This window comes from Diorhabda sublineata, chromosome 8 (genome assembly GCF_026230105.1).
Source record: "Diorhabda sublineata isolate icDioSubl1.1 chromosome 8, icDioSubl1.1, whole genome shotgun sequence".
Classification (NCBI taxonomy): Eukaryota; Metazoa; Arthropoda; class Insecta; order Coleoptera; family Chrysomelidae; genus Diorhabda; species Diorhabda sublineata.
The window spans coordinates 22,237,350-22,260,445 of NC_079481.1; the positions used below are offsets into that span (position 1 = coordinate 22,237,350).

Below are 23,096 nucleotides of genomic sequence, written 5' to 3' on the forward strand. Positions count from 1 at the left end.
TTTTTAGTTTTATTACGGTGGTACAGTAACATCTCGATATCTTGAATGTCAATGGAAACTTTGACTTAGTGAGTCTTCAACTTAGAAGTTCTAAATATGAAGATTTAATGACTAAAACGGCCCGATTTTGAGTGCTCATATTTTTCGAGGTATTGATTAAAGAACATTCGTTTTAAAGGAATCGATTACACATTTAAAAAAATGGTATCTTCTTTTACTACAAAAAAATTTACAGATACTTTATCAATCATTTTTTCAATTGTAGATAATTAACCGAATACCAATCCTCGACATCATCTTTCTACGTAAATTTCTTCATCACATGTCACATAATCTTCAAATTTAACTTTTACATTCGGCAGCTTCTAAGCTAAAGAGCTTTTTGAAACATCATAAAACTACAGTTTGAAATTGTAGTTTCTAATACACTTCTATTCTTTTATGCCATCCTAATTGCATGTAAAACGTTAAAAATTGCTCTTATACGTACTATCAGGCAACTCATTATTGAAAATAAGCGTTTAATTAGACATTTAGAAAAAGCCCCATTTCGTTGTCATTAAAGTAAGGTAACCATACGCTGCGGATTAGCCGAAACAGTCTCGGATTTCCACCTTGCGTCCCAGATTTTTCTAGAAGCAATATTTGATACAAAAAAGTTGTGCATATCAAAATACGCGGCACGCATTTGAAGCATACAGTTAATTCCCGCTTCTGGGAATCCCCTTCCACCTAGAGCCACGATCTGAGCGTTAGGTGGAAGAGGAAACGCAGAATCATGGTAATTGGACAGTATGAAGAGATTTTCTTAGCCGTCAGGTTTTTGTCAGTTTAAGTTAATATTCAATTTGTGATTTTTATTTGCTTTTGTTGTTAGGTAACTTATTCAATTAACTTTTTTTCATAAATAAAATAGTAAATTATTTTTGAAAGTCTCCCAAACAATGTGTTTGCGCAAGAGAAACGCCTTGTATTTGATAAATTTTTTGATAATCCTTTTTATGAAGCTTGGTTGCACTTCGTACATAATCAAGCAATAGGATTCCACACAAATAGAAAAATAGACAGTAAGTGTCTTCGGAAAAAGTAACTGAAAAGCAGATTATACAGTTCCAGGCCGACGCTGTTTCATTTTATCAGACTGCATTCAGTTAATTACAGAAATGGACAATCATAAGTTTTCAGGACCTGGATTTATATAGCTGGGTGACTTTAAACAAAACACCAGTATGAGTTGAAATTGAATCTTCGCTATTACTTGTTAATAAAATTACGACAACTCATCAAATATCTGAAAATGGTATATACGAGTATGCATAATCCAAAGGATCTATTGTGTCTCCCATCAAACTAAGAAGTGTCTGCTATAGGTGCACTATCTGGCTCTGGTGCTTGTACCTCACTGTATTAACATATCGAAAATTTGTTCCAGATAATTCCTCATACAATTGAGTAATTAATAGAAATTGATCATTAAGAAAGCCTGCTAAAAGGGATTGCCAAAATTCTTTTCCTTAAAATTGCTTTTTATACTCTAATAGTTTAAATTAGATGAATATACAATTCTGTTTTAAATTTTGTCTAATAAATAAATTTTGAATAGCTATGGAAATATCATGTGTAACAGTGGTACAGTGCATCAAACAACAGTCGTAATGTGATGCAAGATATGCTTCAGTATAAGTGGCAATCACCAGTATTTTGGTAAGATTTGACCAAGTAATACCCATAGATATAGAACAGTCTGGAGATGACAGGAATTTTAGGAGACCGTTTGAAGCATGCTGTTTGCAAGAATGGTACAAATTTGTGATTGAGGGTTTACAATAGAGATTTTTAAAATTTATGTCTAATAAAAAAATGTATTTATTTCAAATTTTAATAATGCAAAAATTATAAACATAAATGTTAAGTTTTAGTGGCTAAACGAGAAATTCAGCATTACCTATGTACTGTAAATAAATTGTAAACAAACTCTGAATTGTTTATAATTCGATACATAATGGATAGTTGCTAGTCAAATAAAAGCCGAATTTGTAAAATGCAATAAAATTGTTAATACTTCCACATTTATCCTTTCAAACTACTCATTCCAGCTCTCATAATCTCATCAACAAGCAGTAGGTTGCTTGCAATTATGGAGCAGGAGTTTATTATTTGTTTTTTGACAACATAATTATCATAGATGCCTGCATCTTTAGGATTAATTGGTTCACCAGAAGTTAAGTCAAGACCAATTGGTTCTGGAATTAGGCGCGCTTCTTCTTGAAGTTTTACAATAGTATCCTAAAAATTGTAAATATTAAAAAAAATAATATTGAGTTGTGTCAAAATATTGATTGTTTAAAAAAATGAGCTTTGCACTGGTTCTTCTTGTAACACAAGACCCACATTGAGTTAAATTGACTCTTTTAAATTATTGCACACTTAGAGTATTTACTAGCATGAAACATTAACAAAGCATGACTCAACATATTTTTATGGTGGTTATTTATATATTTCTAAATTTTAACAATGTAATCTCACTTTATTTGTAAGTTTCTGGTTACAAATGTTTATTTCAACAAAGAAATATTGTCTCTCTCTCTCTATGCAACTTATGTATTTTACCTGTGCATCAAATCCAGAATTAATAGCCAAAGTTTTAGGAATAACTAACAAAGCTTCTGCATAAGCTGCAACTCCTAAACGTGATTTACCCTTAATAGTGTCTTTATATGCTAAAAGTTCTTTGTTTGCTGTTATTTCAAATGAACCAGCACCTGGAAACACATAACAGTAATAATTTTTGAGCATTTTATTAGCCAATTTCAATGACTTACCTGGAATTAAAGCTTTATCTTCAACAGCATTATTTATAGCACGCAAACCATCTCTAACAGCATCTTTAATTTGTGTTAAAGTGTGTTTATTGGGACCTTTTATCAAAATAGTAACAGATTGAGGAACTTTACATTCTTCGATAAAAGTGTATTTATTCTCTCCCAGAACATGTTCATAAACATGTCCTGCTCGCCCAAGTTGAGATTCTTGTAAATCATCAAAGCTGTTCATAGCAACTCCACCACAAGCTAAAGCCAAACGTTCCATATTACGTCTTTTGGCTCTTCGTAGAGCCATTATACCCTCTTTAGCAAGCATATCCAAACTCATTGGATCTATACCTAAAAAATTATATTCTCATGAAACTTAACGAAAATAAAACACAAATATAAACCACCAAGTAAATTATAGAAATGAAAATACTTTTCTCAACGTCGCTAGTAATTTAGAAGCACGTGAAGCTGGTCCTGTTCTATTATGATAATCGATGCTAAAGTTTGGCAAACGCGTCTATATCTTTCATTTTATATTACGTTGTAACTGTTTTTATGAGCACAATTTCTAAGAAGGCTTTTTTGTTTGTTTATAGCATTCTAGAGATCTCAAGAATCCGAATTATCTAGAAATCTGTTGGATATAATAAGCAGTAGCAATGTCAATACATATTGGATGTCATAAAGAACACATCAGAATAGTAAAAGTAGAATATCTTACTAGCTTGGAGTGAATCTTCACAGGATAAAGTGTATTTGGCACTCCTTCAGTCTGGGAAGATACCAATTGAACGATATGTTCTTTCATGCTTTGTTATTTCTAATACACAGTAAAGGATCATTGTCATTGCATGCTGAAAAATTGTGGTAACCCACTGCTGACACCATTGCCAAGAAACTATTCTCTATAGAGTAAATTCTATTGGAATTTGGCTATGAACAAGAAACTCTTACCCTACTAGCAACCAGAAGTTTAACTGATGGCTACATAAAATAGAAAAAATTGATAGGAAATAAAGCATTTATTGCCTCAAAACAAACAAAGACTTGCGACACCTAAAATGCATAAGTTGCATTTAAAAAGTTGTAAATAGTGGTAAATCAAACATAACTGAATTGAAACTGCTAACAGGTATTTGTAGATACTACTTATATAAATAAAATTATTAATGATAAACAGAGCTGCATATAATCAAATGAAGAAACAAAGTTATTAAATCTTCATAAAGCTAAGGAGTAATATTAACAACTCAAATACTAAATTCAATTTGATCTAAAATCCAACATTATTTGCTTGAGTACTCAAGGAACATCAAAGAAAACAATAACCTCAAAGTACACAAGTTTTTTGTGGATATAAAAACTTGTAACTCAAATCATTAATCTACAAAAAGGATTTCACCAAACCCCTCAAATCAATTTCCAGTAACAAACTCTTAAAGTCTTTGCTATTGGAATTGTTCACAAAGCATCAATAAAATAAAAACAAGAAATCAGCTACGTCATTTGCAATCTTGGAATTGAATTTTGCCAGCTTGAGATATAATTCCGAATATTTCCAAGGTAAGCATTGGTTGCTAATGTATTTTGTCATAAGGTAAGCATTGGTTGCTAATGTATTTTGTCATAATAATTGCCTGCCGAGCCAACAGCAAAAAAGAAATAGAACAGTGACCAAAATCTTGTTTCCATTTTGTTTCTAGCTCCGAATACAGTTATAATAGCAAAAAACTTATCTTGAAGGCATTGTTAAAACCTGTGATTCTGAAGAATCAATTAGAGCAATTATATTAATTCTTTAGCAATTCTGTCTCATAGAAAGGGATTTGATAACTGTATTTGCTTAATTAATATGAAATTAGCAGTATCCATTTGCTGGATACTAGTTATTAAGATTTACATCTAACAGTTGGCTAAATTTGAGATTTTAAATAAAAGCTGTCATAAAATAATATATTTTAAATAAAAGCTGTCATAAAATAATATATTTTAAATAATTTTGTTCTGAAATGTGAAAAGTAGAGATTTAAAATATAATGTACCTTTTTGATTAATAACCACAAATGTTTTGTCTGTTCCATCACAAACAGATTTTTTCAAAGCAATAACCTTTTTAACTCTTTGTTCAATAAATTCACGTTCCGCAGAAACTAGCTTTTCCCTTTCTTCGGCAGTTTTATAAAAGAAGCCAGAGTTCACCTCACTTTTTTCATATTCCATACTGACATTACATGTGAGTATATAACAATTTTTAAGACTTTTTGGCATGTCTGGATGACGGCTTCCATGATCCAAAACTAAACCTAACGAACAAATATACATCAAATTATAAAAGTTTTAGATATATAAGAAACATACCTTTAATTAATTTGGTATCTGTTTCTGTCTTATGCTGCATCTCCATTAATTCCACCATATGGAGATCTACTGGCTTATCATTTTGTTTTATTGATAGAATAGCATTTACACAAACATCAGTCAGAACATCAGCAAGATTGTGATGCAACTAAATAATAATGAATATATTGGTCTTAGAATTTCTACATTTTATTAATAACTCACCTTCGTTCTAAGACTTGTTCTGCAAACATCAGTTAGTGTTTCTTTATTGATATCAATGGGAATTTTAATTTTGTCAAGCACCTCCAATGCTTTTGCTCTAGCCTTATCGAAGCCTTCAGTAAGTAAACGTGGATGTAATCCTTCAGCTATGTAGATATCTGCTTGTTTTAAAAGCTCACCTATAACAAGAACAGTAGAAGTGGTACCATCTCCAGTCATATCATCTTGTGCTGTTGAAGCGCGAGCAATAAGTGAAGCAGTGGGGTGTTGAATTTGCATTTCATGTAGAAGAACGTTTCCATCTTTGGTTATTTTAATATCGCCGGCGCCAGACACTAACCTATAGTAATAATTTAATTTGTCATGAAAATGTTAAGAAAACATCTTTTACAGTAAAGCATAAACATATTAAGCAATATTTTCTAACAGTTTACAGTTATTTCAATATAATTAGTTGCTTAAAAATCATGTGTTACTCACATTTTTAGTGTTCCTTTTGGTCCTAGATTGGTTTTCATTACATCTTGAATACCCTTTGCTGCTGAAATATTAATTGCTAATGCTTGAGCAGCTCTCGCTACTTCTGCTTTTGGGTTTAATAAACTTATAGCCATTTTTTATGAATAAGAAATTTAGAATATAGAAACTCGTGCTTAACAATTCTCAATCAAAGAAATGGCACATCAGATGTCATCTGTCATTTTTTAAGGATAATCATATTGTTCTTCCTTATAGTAAGTTTGCAGGGTAAACGATTTTTTGTATGAAAATAATTTCTATTGGCGGTACAAATGACTGATAGTTTGGTCAAGCAGGCAATATTTTCTATAAAGTAGAAGAAAATTTAGATAAGCGCCACCTTCTATTTAACAACTTTGGCGGTTTTCCGTTACGTTTCATGTTGACTTTTACAAAAGTTCGTTAAGTAAAACTTAACAGATTATTTTACTACTGTGATTTTATTTATGTGAGTACATATTACATGCAATAATTCAATAATGAAAGCATAAAAAACGGTTGTTTCATAATTTTGATTATGTTAGGTTATAGTAGCTTAAAACTTATCTTAAGTTTTCAGATATTGTGAAGTAAAATGACAACTAAAAATAACATAAACGTGTCTGACTTTTTAAAAATTGAAAAAATTGGAGAGGGAACTTATGGAGTCGTATATAAAGGAAAGAATAAAAAAACTGGAGAATTGGTTGCAATGAAAAAAATCAGGTAACACGCCGCCGTGTTAACGTGTATGTATTGTAAACTGTAAGTATACTTTTCCTTAGATTGGAGTCAGAAGATGAAGGAGTACCATCGACTGCTATTAGAGAAATTTCCCTGCTTAAAGAATTAAGACATCCCAATATAGTTTCACTGGCAGATGTTATGATGGAAGAACAAAGGTAATATTATTTATATCTTGTAATAATAATTATATATTTCGTGAAAGAATCGTGCAAGAACACTTTATTAACCAGTATCGGTATATCCCTGAATAAGTCAACTGGTAATACATACTATTAGAAAAGTACTGTACTCAAATACAATATCAAATTACATCACATTATGAGATTATTTATCCAGTAGTTTTATGTAGTATACTGTAATACTCAAGTTCAATCAAAGATTTATTAACAATGCTGGAAATGTCTTCTGCATCCACAAGTTAATTTTGTGAATATAATCTCCAATTAAATTGACTCCTATAAAATTTTCCAAACTCTAGCCAGTAGCTTCTAAATTTAGATATGGAAGGAGGATCTACCCATTTATTTTCATGTTTTCACTATAGAAACTATAAATTATATTGTTATCAACTCTTATTTTTACAGATTTCAAAATGTTCTGATCAAATTGACAATAAACAGAACTGAACATTCAACACATGAGACATTTAAAAAAAACTGCATAAGTGTCTCTGCAGCAAAAACTGTGCTTATTTATGAATGGCGATTTTTTGAACTTAAAGTGTTAGAATTTTAGTAACAATATTTTACAACTGAAATGTCCCATATGGTACATATATATTGTTTTAGGTGAAAAGGTAAAATGGATAGCTTCTTATGAAATTTTTATTTTCAGATTATACCTAATATTTGAATTTTTGACTATGGATTTGAAAAAATATTTAGACAAAATTGAACCTGGTAAGTACATGGATCCCAAGCTCGTTAAAAGTTATTTTTATCAGATGAATTCAGCAATATTATTCTGCCACCAAAGGCGTGTACTTCACAGAGATTTGAAACCACAGAATTTACTTATTACTGTAGATGGGCTGATAAAGGTAAGCACACATTACTTTGATTTTAATATTAACTAGTAAAGAAACAAAAACGTTCAAAAATAAAAGACGTGGTTTTTTCCTATTATCATGTGGAACACCTCCCATTTTGTTTCTACTTATCACATTCTATAAAATAGCATATTTTGACATAAAAGTTGGCCTTCAACTTGAAATCAAAAATACATGAAACATTTGAGAATAAGCAATTTTGTGTTACAATCTTTTTTGACATTACAAAAGGCTTATGATACTGTATAGTGTTTTAATATCATATCAAAATTAAATAACTGGAATATTAGATGTAATATGCCACAGTTCATTTCCAATTTTCTCCAATCTCCTGTACAATCAGCATAGTTGCCTCAGAAAAAAAATTCAAGAGAACAGTCTACTGCAAGGATCAATAACAAGTATTACCTATTAATGACATACTAGATGGCAGATTAGATGCTAATATTTGACAAAAAGAAAGAACTTGACTAAAACTACTTAAAATAAGCTGGAATTATGGTCTAAACTGATTGGATTACAATAATCTCCAACAAAAAATAATTGTATTTTGTTCACAAAAAAACATAATGTCCCTATATCTGAACTGAAGCTAAACGATCAAACACAAATAATATTTATATAGATGATTTTAAAAAGCATGCCAAGCAGGAATAAATATGAAAACTGTAGCCAGTAAAAATTGGGAAGCTTATGAAAATACATTGTTACATACATATCAATCTTTAGTAAGATCTAAACTAGACTATGGTGCCATAATTTACACTTCCACTAAAACATCAATATTGAAATCCGTACACCCAGTATATTACTACGTAATAACTTGTATTTTGCACATCCTAAAACTATTCTCAAAATTCACATACAATTGGATGGTCGCAAGTATTAAAGACAGGCGCTGAGGGTCACAAAAATCGATATTTTTTTTACATTTTTTGCAAACATTTCGTTTTCTATAGGTTTTATTCTATTTGTATTTATAAATATTGTAGGAAATTTAATTCTCTACAATTTCGGTAATTGAAAAATTTACTGTAAGAAATATTTTAATTACATTTTAATTATGTTCTCATTTACACTAATAGCATTTGAAGTAGAAAAGAATTGAGTATATCTTATTTTAAAATCCATAAACTTCTGCAGCATTTGAAGAAGAAAGCTCTCCAGTTTAGAGATTATTTGAGAGTGGCATGCAAACCTTATTAGCAGTTTATAATGCTCCAAAATCTGTGAATAATATCGATAATCTCTGTTATGCACTATACGTCAAGTCATACCCTAGGAATGAGTTTGGACAATCCGTAACGAATTCCTGGAACCTATCATGACTAGTTTACCACCTGTACCAGATGAATTACCCAACAAAATATTCTGCAACTGCAAAATTGGCTGTGGCTCAAGGTGTGGATGCAGGAATATGGGGTTACAGTGCTCTTTAGCTTGCGGCTAGTGTAATGGACAAGCTTGACTCAATGTTGTACCATATCAGATTGATATTAATGATGATAGAACCTTTCACCCAGAAATCATGAATGACATGGAGACAAATATTGTTGAAGACGGTAACAAAAAGGAAATAAAAGCTCTGCTGTGGAGGGACGATGATGAGGATGATGAAGAAGAAGAAATTAGAACTTGTTCTCAAAATTTTTATTAATTTTGACAATAATAAATGACACGTTTAATAAAAACATTAATTAAAAACTCATTTCTGTTCTTCTTTATTTATATGAAAAGCCATTAGTGTAAATTAGATTAAAATTAAAATACTGTTTTAAGTATTTTTTTCAACAATTTCTTACATGGCCAGTAAATTGACACTTGTTTAAAAATAGATAAGTAACCAAAAATGGCCAGTAAATTGACACTTGTTTAAAAATAGATAAGTAACCAAAAAAAAAGAAATTGATCTATAAGTTATTAAAAAATAATACTTATACATTTAGCAAAAAATTATAACCTTATTATTATAAGTTTTTGATGAAAACTACCAGTTGACCTGAGATAAATCTCTGACCGCGCGCTCTATGCTCTCTATATCGAAAACAGTTCAAGGTATAAAAAAATGTTAAATACAAAAGTTATAGAGAATTGAATTCTCCACAATAATGCTAATAAATACAAATAGTGTAAAATCCATAGAAAACGAGATATTTGCAAAAAATATAAAAAAAAACGATTTTTGTGACCTTTCACCCATGACTATAAAAATTGCGACCATCCAATTATATGTGAATTTTGAAAATAGTTTTGGGATGCTAAAATACAAGTTTTTACGTTGTAATTTACTGGGTATGTAGATTTTCCAAGATATTCACATAATTTGGCCCAAGATGACTGGACAACTTCATAACAATAACTCGAACTGAGATAGGAAATATTATAGGAAATATAGGTTATTTGAAGGACATTGGCTTATACATATTATTGTAAATATTTGTTTATTTGTAAAATGGATTGTAATTTAATGTGTATATTCTGTGCTAATAACCCTAGTAGTTGAGGCAACTACAAAAAAAGATGGACTTCATCTAGACCCTTCAATTAAGGTTTTGGTTAAAGGTTTATATGAAATATAGAATCATATACTTTAAATGAAACCCAGCATACTTAGAAAATGTTTAAAATATGATTTATTTATAATTAGTATTCATGTCAAAAATATATGTGCCAATAGATATTATCTTTTTGTTAGGTTGCAGATTTTGGTCTTGGACGGGCATTTGGAGTTCCAGTAAGAGCATATACACATGAAGTAGTAACATTATGGTACAGAGCACCTGAAGTACTTTTAGGCTCATCAAGATACTCATGTCCCATTGACATATGGTCTTTAGGTTGTATATTTGCAGAAATGGCCACAAAAAGGCCATTGTTCCAAGGTGATTCAGAAATAGATCAGTTATTCAGAATTTTCAGGTTAGTAATCATGTTTGCAGTTTTTGTCTCCTGAATACCAATTTAACATTGGATGTTGTTGCCATTTATGTGTAAGATACGAAGATAAATTGAAAAGTTTTCGAGCCTAAAGTAAAAGTCATTTTTTTGGAGTTTTATTGATCTGGGTCTCTTTTATACCTTGTTGTTACATTTTAAAATATAAGTTCATAATTTTAGTTTAATTTCTAACGATATTCAGTATTATCAGGCTGGCAACTAATTACTTATGCTTTTTACTGATAGAGAGCCTCGCTTTATTTTTTGATTAACTTATGTTAGTGATACTGGTCACATTGACTTAACTTTAGAAGCAAATAGTACGAAAAGCTATAAGTTGTGGGCTAATTTTAAATGGGTTGCAGAAACGAACATTATCAGCTTATTTTACTTTTTTATTTCTGTAAAGGAAAGAAAGCTACTGCGGCTCAAAAAGAAATGTGTGAAGTTTATGGTGATGATTGCTTAACAGAGCGTAAATGTCAAAATTGGTATATAAAATTCCGTACTGGAGATTTGAAAAACATTTAAAATTCTTGGGCTAGTTAACAAGCTTGATATTTTGGTTCTTCACAAATTGAAAGAAATTCATTCAACACAACAATCATCACTGGTGATGGGTTCTGTACATAGTACAAAAACGATCATGGAACAAACACGATGAACCAGCACAAAGCACATGGATAGCTGAAAAACAACAAAAAAGCTGACGCTGTCAGTTTTGTGATTACAAAGGTGCTGTTTACAAGGAACCAAACGATAAATTCTGTTGTTGTTATCAAAAATTAATGAAACTGGATGAAGCAATCAAAGAAAAACGACCAGAATTATCAAATCGGAAAGGTTTAGTGTTCCACCATGATAATGCAAGGCCTCACACATCTTTGGTAACTCATGGGAAACTATTAGAGCTTGGCTAGGAAGTGATACCACATCTCCCATACAGCCCTGATCTGACACCATATGATAACTTTTTATTTTGAAGTTTGCAGAATTCTTTGAATGATCAAACTTTCACAAATGACGATCACCTTCAATCACACCTGGATCTGTTTTTTGCTGATAAGGGCCAGACATTTTATGAGCGCGGAATCATGAAGCTGAAAGAACGATGGCAAAAGGTCATTGTTTGATAAAAAAAGAGTTTTATTTAAACTAAAAAAACCGAAATTACTCTGTCGCCAACCCAATATATTACTATGAAAACTTTTCAGTTACTTAAATATATTGACACTCTTGTGTTTGATAACCATTTAATATATTTTAGAATTTTAAGAACGCCAACTGATGAACTCTGGCCTGATGTATCATCTTTTCCCAATTACAAAGCTACATTCCCAAATTGGACCCACTTTAACCTCGCTAGTCAAGTTAAAAATTTAGATGATGATGGAATAGATTTATTGGAACAGATGTTGGTTTATGATCCATCGAAAAGGATATCAGCTAAGAGAATTGCTACACATTCGTATTTACAAGATGTTGACCTATCAGTGAAACCAACATTTACTGATTGTTGAAAATTTACTTTTTCATGATATTAGTTTATTATAGGAGATGCTGGCTTCCATTTTGTTTGCTAAAAAGTTTGTGGAGAGAATTCTTAGAACTTACTAGTTTATACATTTAATCAGGAGTAAAATGTTACAAAAATGTAAATCTCTAGAATATTCTCAAATACAAACAAAAGGTGTCCTCTTAATAGGAATATATTTTTTAATCAATAAGATTAAAATTTTCAGTAAATTATTTTTATTGTACTTTTGGATTAAATAAGATCAGATCTCTTAGTTCAAGCTATTAACCATGAACAAATTAATTTTATATTATTCCATGAACATTAAAAGTATTTGAAAGATTTGATATGAATTAGCTAACTGGTTTGATTACTTTTCTATTAGTGGACAAATGACTTCATATGATTATTTAGAACGAATTTTACCCAGTTGATTTCATGGCGCATGATATAATAAAAGTTTTAGAACAACTGTTTAAACATAGGGATTTATTTCATCTTTAGATGTTTTTTCATTTATTTTTAAATTTGATTAATATCCTTGACATCAAAATTGTTTTATTTTAAATACAAATATATGTCTTTGAATACCATTTGTTCAATAAAATGGAGGCTAGTATCAATCAACTACTTTGGGTCAATCACTTTATTTATTATATTTTTTATTTCTATTTAATTTTTTGGTAACTTTATAAAAATATTTAATTCATGTTTAATTATCACCAATCTTAGCAAAAACCGAATTGTTTTATATTAGTTTGATTTCTATAATAAATAAGCAGATATGCGTGTTTACACATTTAAATGTTTATGAATGTGAAATTTAGTATATTAGAAATTTTTTTTCGCTTTCAATTTATGTTCTAGACAATTATTTGGAACAAATTTGTGTTGCCAATCAAAATATTTAAATGAAAAGTGGATAGCACAATAACTATTTGAAAATTACGAAACATTCTCAATTTTTTACTAGTTACTACAATTTTTACAATACATCTTAGATTGCATCCAAAATTCTTTAGTAGAAAAGTAATAAAACAAATACAATTAACTAGTAATATTACAAAAAATTCAATTTTCTAAATTCAGAACTACAAAGGTACTTTGAGTCTATTTTAAAATTCCTTTTCTAATATTTCAACTGTTCAGAACAAATTATTGTAGAAAATATGCATTATCATATTGGTGTTTGTTTTTAAAATAATTTAACCTATCAATTTAAAATTTTTTTATCTGAAAATGTTCAACTTTTGGTCTATACATTCTTTAAGCTAAACTTACAAATGGCTTTGTAAGTCGCAGTTTAAATGTTATTACTTTTAATTAATACATCATCGTCAGAACAGTCTTATCACTGAAGCTGATGTTTTAGAACCATATAATCCACTTGGTTACTAGTTCCTTGATTGTTACTATTAACAAGTTATATATGCAAAATTATCAAATTGCTTCGAAAATCACTGTTTAAAGATTATTACTTTTGGCTTGTAGATCATAGACAGAACAATCTTCTCACTTATAATTGTGTGTGGTTCCCAAGCTGAAGTTTTAGAACCACCTTATCCACTTGGTTACAGGTTTCTTGTTTGCTGTTATTAACAAGTTATATATGCAAATTAGCAAGTTGCTTCGAAAATCACTTTGAAAACTACTACTTTTGGTTTTTAGATCATAGACAGAACAATCTTCTCATTGATAATTGTGAGTGATTTCCAAGCTGAAGTTTTAGAACCCTAATATCTACTTGGTTACTGCTTCCTTGATTGTAGTTTTCAACAAGTTATATATGCAAAACTAACAAATTGCTTCGAAAATCACGGTTTGAAGACTATTACTTTTGAAATGTATATCATATGCATAACAATCTTATCAATGTTATTTATGTGTGATTCCCAAGTTGAAGTTTTAAAATGTGTCCTCTTGACTACTACATTATCTCTATGCACAACTTAATATTGTACGTACATAATATGTATTGTCACAAAAATTCAATATAAACTACATGAAATTTTTGGGAATATTGTACTTAGTTTAAATATTAGATTTACGACGTAAACCTTGACCTTAAGAAGAATATAGAATTTTTCGTGACAAAACATTTCTCCATGTTACCATATATATTCACACATTCCGAAGACACAAAATATTATTTAGAGAAACTTTGCCACTTTTAAAAATCAGTTGCCTAACATCTACTAAACTCTAACAAACATAGTAGCATCATTTTAATTTTATATTTGTGCCATTATTTAGTATTAAATGGTTGTGCCAAATTTTGTTAAGTAGAAACTAACTGTCATATACATATTATCTATTATTTATATTAATTGCTTGTATATTTTTATAAAGTACGTTGTAAAATAAAACTAACCATACTACTGAACATACTGTTTACACCACCACTACACCATCACTCAAAATTACACTGTCCCGCGTTTCGATTACCAAATTATCTTAAGTGTTGGTATAGTGGTAATGTAAACAATGTGTTCAGTATGAATATAAGTATATTCAACCAACATCATTTTTGTTTTTGCTTGACACTTGGAAAGATTTCATGTTTTTAGAATTACTATAATTCCGTATATAAAGTATTATATATAATATCTAGTTTCAATTACAACGAACTATTATATGGTGTGATAGTGTTATGATGCTACTGTTTTTTTCTAAACAATTTAAATCACTTCATATTGAAGCAACCATTTTAAACTGTTTTGCAATTTACACTTTTTTATAATATACGATTTTTTACCAAAGCTTAAGGTAAATCAATGGATGTATCAAATTCAGTGAAAAAACTCAATATCATTTATAATCATGAAATAAATACGACGAAAAAAGTTTTTTATAAAACATTTTATATTCCACTTTACAAATGTGACTTGGAAAACTAAAATTGCGAATTTTAGTACTAATAAACTTCACTGGGTATTCATAAAAGGAAGAATCTCATATTTAATTTGTATTTTAATCAAAAGGTAACAAACCCTTGTATTTACGAACCTTTTTTATTGTTGCCTTCGATATATCACCTAAACAATCTTATTTAAAAGCAGTTTTGCTTGAGCTATAATTATATATTATTTTACATACAATTATTTGTATAATATTCCTATCACCAAAATAGAAGAGACATAAAATATCAGCTCCAATTTTCTACACTAATTATATATCTACTTTTATTAAAATTTTGACAACATACATTCATCAAAACTCTCCCTTCAATATTAGAGATTATTATGGAATGTTGCTGGATATATTCACTTCATCCCAATAAATATAATAGTCTCAGCATATTTTCTAGCGTTCATTTAATCGAAATTTATAACAAATTAAAATTTAATCCTATTTTATTCACTCTTATTTACAAATTTCAATAGTCAGTTGTAATTCTCCATAAAAATCATTTCCCTTATTCTTTACACTATTTTATGTATACATTTAAATAATTTACATTAAGATACATATATACTGCAACAAACTTAAGAGGGTATACAAAATGCCTCTTGTATTTTTGAAAAAGTTCAGAAATAAATTTTTTAGGGCTCTTTCGAAATAGCACAGAAAAACAACTCAAAAGTTTCCATAATTGTAGTTTTCAGAGATCGAAAAATGACATAAATAATCATTGACTAGTAAATAATATCTTTCATTTACTGAACTTCTATTTTCAAACCAAGCAGTCATACCTTTATCAATATATTAGATGCAAACGTTTACTCTCACAAGTGTGTTGCTAAAAAATAAATAATATACATGTTTATAGGTTTTCTAATTACCAAAAAGGTTTCATTTTTAAAACTTTTTTGGTACAATAATGGTATAATAAATATGCAGAATGAGGAATATATATTAGAATGATGATTAATTTGTTATATATTTGGATCATTCTATGTATATATTGTTATTTGACCTTTACACTCTAAATGCGGAGTGAAACCTATAACTACAAAAATAAGTTTTATTATTTATAGAAGTAATATTTTCATTTGATATTTTTATATTTTCCTAGACTAGATTTTGTTTTTAAGCAAAATATTTTACTGTATATGGTCATATTTACGATTATTAAACTATATTTGTTTTTCATTTTACTTTTTATTATTTACTTTTATTCTAATATTCATTCTTCCAAGTACTATATGATTTGCATACTTCATAAAAATAATGAAACTCGATGTCATTGAAGTTTTCATTTTCTTTATAAATAATAGGAATGAAAATGTGCAAAATTTTAATTAACTGCAAATTACTGTTCTATAATCTATAGAATTTTGCCTGGCAAGTATTCGACAATGCCTTTTGGTACCTCACACAACAAAATCAAATAAATTCAATTACACACTTAAGAGGGATAGTCTGGTCTATAATCCTAAATTTTAGGCATTTTTGAAACTAACTTGAAAAAAATGAAAAACATTTTACTATTGATTTTTTTATATGATATTTAATGACTTTTTAAGAACATGAAAAATCGCTTTGACTATGACGTTGGTTCTCAGGAGCGTACAATAAATCTTAAGGAATACTATAATAAATTGATATATACTGGTTCCTTCTCCTCGGCTATCTCTACAGTTATGGATTGCTGTATACGAGTCAATATTGAATAGGTATACCTAATTTTGATATAACCAGGTTTCAGTAAAAACTATTATATGAATCTTCCAGTCACTACCATTTTTAAGTATATGCTGTAGATTTTCCACCCTTAAGCTTCTTATGTTTATATACACTATAGCTAACTTTTCTTTCTTTTCTTGCTCCATTTTTTAAATCTTGTTATTCTCTTTCTTATTTAAATTTTCAAGTCATCTTCTCTCCACACTCTCGTAACTGGATCCCCTTCATTTTTCCTGAGAAAAATCCTGCCATTTTTGTAGTAGACTGTCCACAACTTATTTCTCTTCTTAAAATCTAATACTTGTTTGAATAACCTTTAATTTGCCTGTGTTAGGTCTTAGTTAAAGTAGATATTTCTGTTTGCGCCTTTCAAACCATACTCTTGTTATTTTATACCTTTTGTTTCTTTTACTCGTTTAATCACAACAAGATTAGTTTATGATCGGCCAACTTTAGGAGTATTGGTGGAGTATCTTTATAAGTAATTCTGTAGACTGCTACTATGTCTTCTTCTCGTGCGTTGATTTTCATGCATTTTACTACTTGTTTTATTATTTTTTTAGGTTCGTCTTCAGTTTTGTTTTGGTATACCAACAATTACCAGATTTTTTTGTTTTTTTTTCTGTTCTTAGTTATTCAGATTTGCTTCTAGTGCCTGCAATCGTTGTTTTAGAGCTTGGTTTTCCGTTTTCAGTATCTCGTCTTCTTTATTGCCTCCTGCCTCCATTTCCTGATCTTCAAAAGCGTCCGACATGTATTGCATGGATGTCTTCAAATTTTCTGCACCATCTTCCATTTTTTTTGTGAAACGGACGAAAATATTTTTCATATAGCTAATTTACGACTGCTTTAGTTGGTTTTCATCAGATTTTTATAGAAAATCGTCGAGATCGGATTTTTTAAACTCACTTTTTGCATGTGTTTTGCAAAATACTACAGCATTTAACACGAGCAGTTGTTAGATACCAATAACATTACTCTACCCCCTTTACACATCAAATTGGGGCACATGAAAAGTTTTGTATAGGCGCTTGACGAAGACAGTGATGCTTTCCGGTATTTTAAATTTCTAAACATTGCAGAGTGAAAACTGAAGATAATATATTTCTTGGCTCACAAATCCGTAAAATTATGAAATATTCTCAGTTCTAAAGCCTTTTAGCTGTTAATGGAAAATCTGCTTGAAAGTTATTCAAAATGGCTGTGGAATGGATTTTTCGAAAAATACACTTTTTATGTTATGATCATCAGACGCTACTGCGCGGTCGGACGAACGCGGTGCGCCTTTCGCTCCGAAATGCTTACTCGCCTCAGATATCCCTTAGCAACTATTTCTGCTATTAAATAGTACACGCGGCTACCTATGGGCGGTACTAGTAGGATTATGAACTATCTTTGTGTTAGTGTATTAGTGTAGCGTCAATTTGACCATTGCATCACGTTTTCAAACTTTTTTCACCACTACTACCACAATGATTTAGCCAATTTTGATCCATTTGATTTAACACGTTGACAGAAGCTTTATAACATCGTTTCCTGAGGAACTACGTAGGATTTTATTAATAAATTGAAAACTTTTTGTTTTACGACCGATTTTTCATGATTTTTTGATACGAAGAAAAAAATTATTTTTTCGAACTTCCGCCATTTTGTTAAAATTTTATATTTTTTAAAACTCTTACGTACTCCTCTTGCTTTTAGATCAAACATTAAGAAAAAACTTGATTTTTATGTTTCAGAACAATAGCTATGACGAAACGTAGGTGGTAGTCGAGGTCTCTCTGAAAATTCCTTTTATGTTAAAGCTCTGTATAGACGCCATTTTGTTTTGGAACGCTCTGTAAAAATTAATTTAATTGCTTCAAAAGGTGTATAATAGTCATCTTATTACATTTTGCATCTGATATAAAGTTTTTTTGAAAAAAAATTCCAAAAATGATCTTCAAAATCTGAGCTCTACAGTGGTGTTACTCCTTAAGACGAAATAGAAAAGATTTCTTATGTCGATATCTGTCCACACATGAATCTTGCATTCGCCTCTACACACTTGTATTTAAAATGGAAGACATCTGAATGAAGTGACTAGGAAGATTTGAGAAGCGTTGTACTGATTTTATCACTAGAAGGAATAAAACCAAAAGTAACTAGAAAACTAGTTTTTTGTTTATTATACTAGTGTGTTTTGGTCATTATGGATAAATGAGGCGAATACAATAAACTAAGAATTTCTAAATAGTGGAAGAATAATAATCTGGGTTTGTTTATTACAATATAATATTAAATAAACTCAACATAATAAAGAATCTATTATCGTTTCAACAAAAAACTGCATAGAAAAAAGCATTCTATATTATAGAGAATAAGAGTAAGAGGTAGATTACTAAAAGTAAACTAAATGAAAACAATTATAGACTACAGATAAAACGAAGTCACAGATTCGACCAAGAAAAAACATGAAAGGTGATACTGGCAATCAGTACATGTTACCATGCGACTTTAGGGATAAAAGACTGAAGAGAAGTTTATCATTTCGTGTTTATTTTGATAATTAAATAAAAATATTCGTGGTTATTAAAATTCTAGATTGAAAGGAAAACAATTTATTGTACAGAATCACAAAACAAAAAAATATGAGATGTATACATATAACATAAATAACTGAATATATTACATTGCATACTCTATAATCATAATTCAAAAATAAAACTAAGTATGGAACAACAAAACTTATAAAATTCAAAATACTAAAAGTAATGTCAGTTTATAAAAATGGAATGTGTAATGTTATTCTACTTTAATTATAATGATGGAACCTATATGCTCCTTAATATCAATAGATCTAAAAAATAGTCACAACTTGGACGGATATATTTCTTAAGTACCTGAATGAGTAAAAATGTTAGTGTCCAATATTTATTTTATACATAATATGTAAACTAAGTGATACTTTATTCAACTCCCAACTTGAAATATATTGTATTGTGCCATGAAGCAGTAAGTCATGAAACTTCAGAGAACATAATTTGAGGAACGTTTGTATATTGGCGTTAACTGCCGATATTTTTTTTGATGTTACTCTTCGCCCAGAAACAACACCATTATTAACAACCCAACAGGGATGAATAGAGTAGGGTGAGTGAATGCCTGCTTGAATCTACATCATCAACGCTGAGCCACAAAACTCATAAATAATAATTTTAATAAAGAATTAAAAGATTTAGTTATAAGCGAATAATATGGTTTTCATTTAAAGCAAAATGAATGATATTAACCAAATATAAAAAATACAAGATTTTTTCACAAATTTGAATTTTTCACGTTGGACAATAATATTTTTACGCTAAAATTATTTCTAAATAACCACAATATTGAAGTATAAATAAGAAATATATTTAAAATAACGAATTTTTGAGCAATGCATATTTCGTGAGAAATCTTCCACTTGAGATATATTTTTATGAAGACTTTTATTAAATTTGAAATCAAATTTAAACAGGAACTAATACATGCATAAGCCACCATACTATCTAACGGTTTATTCATAAGAATACATCTCTTGATACCTAAATTTATATATCATTTTTTGGTCAACCTCAATATTATGATAAAAGAACATGGCACAGTCATGGAACGCTATCAACTAATAAAAGATATGCATTTCTTGTATGGAGACTCACTCCAAATTTTTGAGTAAGACACCAGTTTCGAACCACTGTACTCTGAACATTTCATTTGAAAAAATTAAGTTGCATTTAATATGTTGTCAGGTAAATATTTCATTTTATTAACTCAAATTTTCATGAAATGTTTTTTATAAATCATCATTTATGTTTATTTGAAATAGAGAGGGGTCAATTTATAATGAAAACCCGAGACATCTGGTTACAAATTAAACTGTAATGTATGCTTTGATTTTATGTATATATTGTCTGTGTAAGTAAAACAGTTTGATTCTCTTACTAACTATATCTGTGCCATATTCAATTCCATAAATAACTGTATACTTCAATATTTATAAAACAAACATAATGTATGTCAATATGATGTGAATATTTCATTTCACTGCACTGAATTAAAAGTATATTGGAAGCTTGATTAGTTGATACATTTTTCATCTTCCTTTTTCAATAAATCCAATATGTAAATGATGTTAAACAAGTATCATAGTCAAACAGCATTAGCCAGGATAGATAACAGTGATACAAATGGAATACCAATAAAAATCAAAGTAAGACAACCCCTGTTTAACCTTTATTCAGAGATCATATTTCGGGATGCTATCCATTGCAGGACACAGGGAGTAAAAATAACGGGCGATTTTATATTTTATAAACAACGTAAAGTACGCAGAAGATACTACCATCATTGGAGAAAATATAGGAGACTTGCAAATGTTACTGGACAGAGTTCATGAGGCTGGTCAAAGATGGGGTATTAATATAAACATCAAGAAAACGAAATGGATAACTGCAAGTACAATGTATATGTGAAAGGCACGCTCACAGCTGACATCATCAATAAAATAAATCCGTTCGGAATGTGGTAGATCGCAAAAAGCTATCCTGGTTACGAAATATTAGATATTGGACCAGACTGTGAGTAGAACGACTATTCCTAGTAGCGACAGATAAAGACCAATTCAACCAAATTGTGATAATAACCAACACTTGAAGACAAATACAGTATTGAAAGAAAAAAAAGGAGCAGCAGATTAAATCAGTAAATTCAAGCAAATTTGAATGCACAATGCACATACCACTATCTTATTTGACGGAAGTTTTTGGACTTAGTAGAAGGGTAGGTTTGAAAAGGTTTATTGGACAAGCCAGTTGATCACAATATCTGGTGGCTAAGTTCCGCAGTAAAGACTGATCATCATTAAAATGTATTTGCTTATTCAAGCAAATCATTTAAATAACCATACACTTGATCATTTTCCTCATGTGAATTCCCACTGTTCAACAATACTTTAAAATGTAAATGGATGTAATAGATTGATAGTATTGTAAAAAATGAATGTAAGAAAGTTAATTTTATTTAATATCATTTAATACACAATATTCAAATTGAATAAATATCCAAATATTAAAAAAGTAGCAGGTATCCTGTGTACATTCGATCTATTTTTAAAAAGAAATGTTTTCATTATGAAAATAAGTAAGAACAGACATATGTCAAGGCTTAAGGATGAATATATCCAATTGATTCTTAAAATAATAACCACATATATTAAATCTGATAAACTTAGCACAAAAAGTCAGGTATCCTAATCTTAAAGCTCAAATTAATTATATGACTGAAGAAAGTTTTAAATGATTCGATATAGTTTTAATTTCAGACCTTGATATTGGGATACTTGATGAATGAAGTTTATGAAATGCCATATTCAATATTTACAAATATTGTGATAATATCACTATAATATTCTAAAAATTACGAAATTATACACTAGCAAATGAGAGAGATTGTTTCAATAAATATAAAATATCTAAATATAACATTAGAACTATAAATGTTTTTTTTTTAAATTATAGGAAAATGTATGGGAGAGTGTTTGAACTTTCAGTATCTATCAGTGAAACGGTTCAGCAGATATGTAGATAATATTGCGGCTGGTTATGAGTCTCATGAGATTCTTTGATGATATTGTTATATTAATGACCCATATGCAAAAAATGTATTCATAACACGGTTGTATTGTCTTGAGAATATAATTTAAATAACTTGTGAAAATATATGTATCAGATTACGTGCTGGAATGAAAATAAAATTGTCAATTTTGCAGATACTGTAATATACGTCAATATATTACATGTAAGTCATGTTTAAGGAATACAATAAAAAAATAGTTATCGTTTAGCAATACTGTTAAAGTAACTGTAGTTGCAAATTCTAATTTCTGGATTGAGGAGATGTTTATTATTAATGAATTAATTTTTATTATTAATAAAATCACTTCATATTAAAAAGTTGATAATTCTCTCTGTATGATCGATGTGCTAACCGTTCCACTTCCTGGACACATTATTAAAGAAATTTAAAATATTCAACTATTTCAAGTCATAAACATAACCATAAAAATAATCTCATTATTATAATATATGTAGAATGATAATAAACCATGCTATACACCCTTAAAATACTTCTATACAAATTAAAATATACATAAAACGTCATGAGTTTTTTTGTTTGAGTAATGGTTAATATTGCTAAAATTAATAAGAATAAATATAAAGATCTTATTCATCACAGTGTCTATAAAAATGGAAATTATATTCTAAATAATCTAATCCCAATTTAGATGAAGGGAGCTTGCAAGTATTCTGTAACAAAAAAAAATGTGATA

At 29.3% G+C, this 23,096-nt stretch overlaps 3 protein-coding genes across 4 annotated transcripts in view; 1 reads left to right on the plus strand and 2 right to left on the minus strand.

The window, feature by feature from the left end:
- Positions 1-1,662: 1,662 nt before the first annotated feature.
- Positions 1,663-6,058, minus strand: LOC130447255 (T-complex protein 1 subunit zeta). Its single transcript, XM_056783966.1, has 7 exons — positions 5,859-6,058; positions 5,379-5,718; positions 5,175-5,322; positions 4,859-5,119; positions 2,823-3,164; positions 2,611-2,762; positions 1,663-2,286 (listed from the first exon to the last, which is right to left on the minus strand). The coding sequence occupies exons 1-7, from the start codon at positions 5,990-5,992 to the stop codon at positions 2,071-2,073; spliced, it is 1,593 nt and encodes a 530-aa protein (XP_056639944.1). The 5' UTR covers positions 5,993-6,058; the 3' UTR covers positions 1,663-2,070.
- Positions 6,059-6,063: 5 nt separating this feature from the next.
- LOC130447258 (cyclin-dependent kinase 1) lies at positions 6,064-16,216 on the plus strand. Of its 2 annotated transcripts, none has more exons than XM_056783969.1 (6): positions 6,064-6,345; positions 6,450-6,602; positions 6,662-6,778; positions 7,458-7,662; positions 10,367-10,590; positions 11,876-16,216. In XM_056783969.1, exons 2-6 carry the CDS (start codon positions 6,472-6,474, stop codon positions 12,126-12,128), a joined length of 930 nt encoding a protein of 309 aa, XP_056639947.1. In that variant the 5' UTR covers positions 6,064-6,345; positions 6,450-6,471; the 3' UTR covers positions 12,129-16,216. The 2 variants fall into 2 exon arrangements, with proteins under 2 accessions (XP_056639947.1, XP_056639948.1); XM_056783970.1 differs by having other exon boundaries at positions 6,225-6,345; positions 6,457-6,602.
- An 828-nt stretch (positions 16,217-17,044) lies between these two features.
- LOC130447250 (myelin regulatory factor-like protein) overlaps positions 17,045-23,096 on the minus strand; it is a 107,115-nt gene continuing 101,063 nt past the window's right edge. Inside the window, exon 20 of the mRNA XM_056783960.1 lies at positions 17,045-23,073. Within this exon, the coding sequence (XP_056639938.1) occupies positions 22,990-23,073 (84 nt within the window). The 3' untranslated portion in view covers positions 17,045-22,989. The remainder of the gene's footprint in view (positions 23,074-23,096) is intronic.

What these genes read in the sequence shown, in the direction of transcription:
- LOC130447255 (XM_056783966.1), bottom strand. Translation starts at nt 5,992, where the DNA reads ATGGCTATAAGTTTATTAAACCCAAAAGCAGAAGTAGCGAGAGCTGCT. An exon ending in AGATACCAAATTAATTAAAG is followed by an intron (nt 5,120 to 5,174) that starts GTATGTTTCTTA and finishes TTTGTTCGTTAG; the next exon opens with GTTTAGTTTTGGATCATGGA. An exon ending in ATTCTGGATTTGATGCACAG is followed by an intron (nt 2,287 to 2,610) that starts GTAAAATACATA and finishes TACAATTTTTAG; the next exon opens with GATACTATTGTAAAACTTCA.
- LOC130447258 (XM_056783969.1), top strand. Translation starts at nt 6,472, where the DNA reads ATGACAACTAAAAATAACATAAACGTGTCTGACTTTTTAAAAATTGAA. An exon ending in GTTATGATGGAAGAACAAAG is followed by an intron (nt 6,779 to 7,457) that starts GTAATATTATTT and finishes TTTTATTTTCAG; the next exon opens with ATTATACCTAATATTTGAAT. An exon ending in CTGTAGATGGGCTGATAAAG is followed by an intron (nt 7,663 to 10,366) that starts GTAAGCACACAT and finishes TCTTTTTGTTAG; the next exon opens with GTTGCAGATTTTGGTCTTGG.